This window comes from Electrophorus electricus, chromosome 16, assembly GCF_041902795.1.
Source record: "Electrophorus electricus isolate QZ-2024a chromosome 16, ASM4190279v1, whole genome shotgun sequence".
Taxonomy (NCBI): Eukaryota; Metazoa; Chordata; class Actinopteri; order Gymnotiformes; family Gymnotidae; genus Electrophorus; species Electrophorus electricus.
Genome location: NC_137512.1, coordinates 6,731,884 through 6,739,007, shown reverse-complemented (window position 1 = coordinate 6,739,007; position 7,124 = coordinate 6,731,884). Strand labels below are relative to the sequence as shown.

Genomic DNA, 7,124 nt, shown 5'->3' with positions numbered 1-7,124 from the left:
TGGCAAAAGTAAATTACAGAGAGGACTAACTCTAATAAAGGTGTCTAGAGAATTCTCTGCCTGCTCCTTCTGTTATTTGGTATATTAATTAATATTTATTTTACATTTTAATTGATTTCAGTGTCCTTAATATTGACCTACTTCTTTCAAAACAACAAACTGTCAGATTAAAAGTTCCTATAAACTAAAACTGATAGGATCAAATCTATAATGCTTCAAAATATCTTTGGGATTCTGTAATATTGTTGAATATTAAAGAACATCATCTTAATTTTACATCCACATTTGGCATTGGACATTTGAAAAGACATAGCATTAAGTATTATCCAAATGACACTCATGAGTCAAAAAGCAAGACAAAATCTATCCCAACTATTTATTGGCAATAAGAACTTGCCTGTTGCATACCAAAAGTGCTAAACAATGATTGCAACAGCAAATGGACCATCTTATTTACACTACATAAAGATGGAACACTTCACATGATCTCAATGAAATATATTCAATTACAGTAAATTTGACTTTATTATATACCTTACTTATAAAAAGTGCTCACAAGAATGGCACACCATGAATGTAGTTTTCTGTTAAAACACGAAAATAACAGCACATAATGTAGCACTTTTACTGACCACTTAGTGCTGCAGTTCAACACATAAACTACACATTTCTGTATATGTATCAGAGATTGTAGAGAAAGTGACAAAATACATTTGAGCACACATAAGACCATACACACTAAGAACATTTTAGCCTTCAGCGTACACAGCGTCTTCATCCAGCACTGGTGTGATGATATCACGAGAAACATTTTCAAGACTCTGACACTCACTGATTATTAAATGTAGTTCATCACCATTTTCTGACAGGGACAGAGTGGAGGTATGAAGCAAACTGGGAAGGTCTCTTGGTGCCCCTGCCTAGCAGTTTCAGAGTCAATATCTCCTGATGTAAATTTAAATGGTCCTTGTATTGAACCAAGATGCACTGTCTGGGCTTTCTAATTCTGTGAATGATCCAGGTTGTGCTGCTGCAGACACCTGGTGGTACAGCATGGTACTGGTGATGCTGGGATGGTGGTGTTGGCCTGTGGTCATGCAGCTTTGTGCTTGCATTTGGAATGAGAGTTCTGATTATTGTGAGGTGAAGGTTCTACAGAACCTCTAGCAAGGTACTCTGTGTCAGTGGTATGAGGTCTGGGGTACATGTCAGTAATGTCAGGGCACATGGAGGGCATCTGCACAAACTCATAAAGGCTCTGAAACCCAGGACCCTGACCACTCTGCATCCAGTCTGAGGTGTCCTAGTAGTAACCTGTTACGGGATCTGAAACAGAATGAAGTCATAAAAAAAGGTTATACTGTCCAATAAAGCCAAGCGTTATGCAAAATCAAGCAAAATCCACTTAAAAAAAGTGCCCATGTATACAAAATGTTAATCTTATGCAGTTAGAGTTAACATTTACAAGTTTTACATGCAGTGTTGAAAATACTGAAATAATTTTAACATCAAATACAGTTCTCACATATTTTAAATATTGGTCATTACTGGTTATGATGTTTCTTTTGCAAATTCATGCAAAATTATGCAAATAGATATTTAAAAACTATTGGGATTCTGGCATTGAGTACTTATTGCGTTTGGTGTCTATGACTATTTCCTTGCACTCATCTGAATTAGCTTACTTAAAGTCTCAGCCCATGTGTAAGACATCAAGGCCCTGAGATGTGAGGCAGTTAGCAACGAATAAGGAACAGTGAAATATATTCATGAGGAACCATTTAATTTTCACTGTCAAGGCTTACTGAGCTTGTTGTGCTAATCCAATGAAACATACAAGAATGACACAACCAGTTAGAACCCATGTAGAATCACCTCTTGGATTCTTGAGGTCAGAAGCCTCATGTGAATCTTTCAGTGGAAAGCAAGAAACAAGAAGAATATTTAATATTTTAAGATTTAAAAGGAAAATGTGAATGTAGAAATTAAAATCACAAACAGGCAAATTTAGTAAATATTTAGGATTGTTAATGTTTATGTTTCTAATGCATTGCCCATCATATGAAAGCAATATGATAACCTAATTATTAGACAAATCCATCACTATGGAGGATGGTAAAATTAAGAACCTCAAAAAAAAAACCAGTGAATGTTATGCTGACAACATTTGACAAAACTACAAGGGATATATAATTACTGTGTACAAAAACGAAATGGACAATTGGAGTTCTATCTGACTCAGCTATGATGATGTTATCACAGATTAAAAAGCCTCCTTATAGCAGAATGGAGAACAACAGACTAATTGCTTTCCCATTAGCGTGGTTTGAATAAGAGTTTTTCTTTCTGCTTTAAGTACAGTTTTTGTCTCTGGCAACATATACTTTACTATAGTTACACTAAGTGGGGATTAAGTTACAGATTTACAGTTACAGTTTCAGTTAGTCTGAAACATTCCTTTAGTTTATCTTGGGCTCATTTAATTATTGGTAAAGGGGTCACACAGAGTGGCATGGTGTTTAACTAGAAGTTGTAATTAGCAAAGCGATCCTCTGTTGGGTAAATTTCAGAGACCGTTGGACCAATGGATTTCCACTGTCATATCTGCAAGTCACACTTATATTTTTGCTCTTGTAGTGCAATCAGGGCCAGAGGTTGAAGTGCTGACCAAAAGAAAATTCTTCTGATGATTCCTCAGTTCATGCTATGATAATGAACCGGACCATATTTTTCTCATAAATACAGTATCATTTGCTATGTTTTGGATTTTCATATTTTAGTGAAAAAAAAGAAAGCAAGCAAACTAAGAATCCACTTACTGTTATCTGAAGTAAGACCTTCTGGGTACTTTCTCTTTTACTGGCTGACCTCTCCTCTCCAACTGGCAAGTAAACGTTTGTTTCTGCTGCGCTTTCTGAGAATAAAATACAAAATATGGAAAATAACCTTCAAAACCCAAACGTATTCAGTATTATTACAATAAAGTTACTAAACGTAATGTTGTCTCAGTTTATTTGAAAAAAAAATCTGCCACTTCTGGCCTGGACCAACACTGTCCTACCATTATCATCCTCATCCATGTCTGACTTTTGCACAGATTCACTGTCTGTGGGCAAGCAGGAGTCTCTGCACTGGGGTAGGCTGGGTGATCCACTGCACACAGCCACCATCTTTCTAGGGCCAAGTCTCACATCTGGAGTAAGGGAACTGAACTCAGGCATGGAGCCTGAATCCATGGCCTTACTAGGGTCTCCAGAAGCACTGGGGGTGTAAGACACAGGTTTCAGTGGGACTGGTGGTGGGGTGCCCAGAAAGGTCTTTCTACCGGGCCGGTTGTCCAAATAAGCCCTCTGGGTGTAGGCCTCAGCGGCTCTGTGTATTTCTCTCTCTTGCTCCTCTTTGCTGCTCTTGCAGTAGGTGTGACAGACGAGGATGTTTAACACCGCCAAGAAGAAGATGGCCAAGAAGAGTATCACTGCCGGTTCAGCCAGATCAACGTTCCAGGAAGAGGAGATGAAAATGTCGTGGCCGTCACCGTGCATCTCGCACAGCCGCCCGCTGAAGCCCGGCTGACAGCTACAATTGAAGGAGCCATGGGTGTTTGTGCACCAGCCTCCATTTAGGCAAGGAAGCTGCAAACATTCGTCCATGTCAGCCAAGCACCTGGTCAGGAGAAAGCAATAACAGCCCTGTCAAAATGCACACTTGGTCACAGTGAAAACTGAAATAAAACAAGGTATCGATACACACCTTTCTCCCTTGAATCCGGCTTTACACTCACAGACAGGCCCATCCAGACTGTCAATACAATGTCCACCATTCATACATGGATTCTCCTTGCAGTATGGCCCAATCTCACATCTGCAGTTGCAAACAGATTGCTGAGGTAAAAACCTCTTCTCTTTAAACACTAGTGTCACCATACCCTCAATAATTCAAACGGTGTAATTCATGCTGTCAGAACCATGTAAATACCTTTGGCCAGTGTACTGTCCTCGACAGCGGCAGTAGTACTCATTGTTGTTTTGTATACATACTCCACCATACAGACAGGGGTTGGAAGCACATGGACTCATACTGAACTCACAGTGAACTCCCATGAATAAATTATTACACATGCAGTAATAGCCTACAAAAGATAATCAATTAGTCATCTTAGCAATACCATGAATAAATACTGCATATAAATATATAACAATGGGTATTTATCCTTCTATTTACTAATTGACTGACTTCAATGGAGAGGATGGACAGGGGCTAACTGTTTGTAGTGTTTTCTCCTCACTATTTTGTGTCGGTTTATGGAGCTCAGTTTACCTCCACTACGCCTCTGAGAGCAGTGTCCTCCATTGAGGCAGGGGTTGCTTGAGCAGTCTGTGTCTGGAGTTGAGTTCATGTCACAGCCTGGCATTACTTCTGCCATGTCGTCTAATGCAATTCCTGACAGTGCTTCTGAACGCAGGAGGAGGCTGTGCTCATTAAGGCGCACCAGGTCCATGCATCCCTGCAGGCTGCTGGAGACGGACAGTGTACGCCTGGGCCGAGAGCCAAGTAACCCAGTATGTCTGCCAAGGATCACCTGGACATCCAGGCCAAGGCAGGGGTACGCACCAGACAGGATGCTTGAGGCGGAGTGGAGGTGGTCCAGGACCAGCCTGGCATGGCTTCTCTTTACCTCCATCTCCACGGTGTGCCAGTGACCATCATTTACAGCAGTCCTGTGCACAGGCATGGTAGCGAGCCCACTGCCACAGTCCAAATGGCACTGCAGCCTGCCTTCTGCTACCTGCAGACAGTAATCAGCACAGTGCAGGCATTCAGTACATATGAAGGCATTGTAGTGAAGCAAGGAATTTCCATGTGCATGCATTTTATTATGGTAAAATTCAAACATTGACCATCGAGGACATTTACAGAGACCACATAACTAAATTGCAAAGAGCAAATTAGAGTAGGACACAAGTTTAAATGATTTTTAAAATAAATGTTGCCATTTTTTAATACTCATACCTCCAGAATGCTATAGCCTCTTCCTTTAACAATCATCACTGTTCCATGGCTAGAAAGAGTTTTAAACCTAAGAGAAAACTTAATTACTTCTGTAGTGTTCCTTCTCCAATGATATTTGATGTAGCTTTTCTCACTGAACCTCATTAAAGAACCTCCTGGAAATAAGACCATCACAGAAAGTGATACTAGACACAAAGCCAGTGTTCAAATTCATTACCCTTTCAAGTATATCTGTTGACAGACTTCATAGACTAAGGAAAATACAGAATACATCAAGTTTTTCTGCTGTCTTTTCAGTCTTTGCGGTATCTCAAAGGCATGTTTAAAAGTGAAAACATTCTGAGAGATGTTGAAAATGAAAATAATGATTTCTCATATTACACATGATCAAATATGGTATGCTTCATTTAATGAGTCTTGGGTACACTGCACTACCACTACTGCCTACAAATGGTTTTGAAGACTAACAACGTATTTTGGCTGGATTTAGATGCTTTTTATGGGAAACTGAAAACAATTAAGAAGATAATTCAAAATGCTTTGGATTACATAACATTTTTCCTCTTTACCCTCTTGGCATATGCAGTGATATTTGTCTTTTCCTTGGAAGGACATACAATAATAGCCCTCTGGACATATGTTATTTGAACACCCTTGTCTTCTTTCAGGGCATTTTTCACCTACATACATCAATGTAGATATAGTAAAACTACAGATACAGTAATATAAAATCTCAAAAGACTGAGGATTTAATGCCATGTTAGCCTCAGATTATGATCTCTCCCAATATGAGGAACTTACCTTTGCAGATACATCTAGGAGTGATGCGGTAATGTGGTGTGACGTAGCTCACTCTGCTTGTGCCAGAAACCACCATGCTGCTTGGGTCCAGGGTCACCACCCGTCCACACACACGTCCCAGACGCTCAGTGTCTGTGCACCAGCTATCCCAACTATTTATTGGCAATAAGAACTTGCCTGTTGCATACCAAAAGTGCTAAACAATGATTGCAACAGCAAATGGACCATCTTATTTACACTACATAAAGATGGAACACTTCACATGATCTCAATGAAATATATTCAATTACAGTAAATTTGACTTTATTATATACCTTACTTATAAAAAGTGCTCACAAGAATGGCACACCATGAATGTAGTTTTCTGTTAAAACACGAAAATAACAGCACATAATGTAGCACTTTTACTGACCACTTAGTGCTGCAGTTCAACACATAAACTACACATTTCTGTATATGTATCAGAGATTGTAGAGAAAGTGACAAAATACATTTGAGCACACATAAGACCATACACACTAAGAACATTTTAGCCTTCAGCGTACACAGCGTCTTCATCCAGCACTGGTGTGATGATATCACGAGAAACATTTTCAAGACTCTGACACTCACTGATTATTAAATGTAGTTCATCACCATTTTCTGACAGGGACAGAGTGGAGGTATGAAGCAAACTGGGAAGGTCTCTTGGTGCCCCTGCCTAGCAGTTTCAGAGTCAATATCTCCTGATGTAAATTTAAATGGTCCTTGTATTGAACCAAGATGCACTGTCTGGGCTTTCTAATTCTGTGAATGATCCAGGTTGTGCTGCTGCAGACACCTGGTGGTACAGCATGGTACTGGTGATGCTGGGATGGTGGTGTTGGCCTGTGGTCATGCAGCTTTGTGCTTGCATTTGGAATGAGAGTTCTGATTATTGTGAGGTGAAGGTTCTACAGAACCTCTAGCAAGGTACTCTGTGTCAGTGGTATGAGGTCTGGGGTACATGTCAGTAATGTCAGGGCACATGGAGGGCATCTGCACAAACTCATAAAGGCTCTGAAACCCAGGACCCTGACCACTCTGCATCCAGTCTGAGGTGTCCTAGTAGTAACCTGTTACGGGATCTGAAACAGAATGAAGTCATAAAAAAAGGTTATACTGTCCAATAAAGCCAAGCGTTATGCAAAATCAAGCAAAATCCACTTAAAAAAAGTGCCCATGTATACAAAATGTTAATCTTATGCAGTTAGAGTTAACATTTACAAGTTTTACATGCAGTGTTGAAAATACTGAAATAATTTTAACATCAAATACAGTTCTCACATATTTTA

The 7,124-nt window shown here is 39.7% G+C and overlaps 1 protein-coding gene across 1 annotated transcript in view; it reads right to left on the bottom strand.

Annotated features, from left to right (window-relative positions):
- Positions 1-494: 494 nt before the first annotated feature.
- Positions 495-7,124, bottom strand: part of fat1b (FAT atypical cadherin 1b) — a 31,034-nt gene continuing 24,404 nt past the window's right edge. The window contains 4 exon segments of the mRNA XM_081699346.1: positions 495-1,326; positions 3,062-3,663; positions 3,751-3,861; positions 4,527-4,786. Of these exon segments, the coding sequence (XP_081555472.1) occupies positions 1,094-1,326; positions 3,062-3,663; positions 3,751-3,861; positions 4,527-4,786 (1,206 nt within the window). The 3' untranslated portion in view covers positions 495-1,093.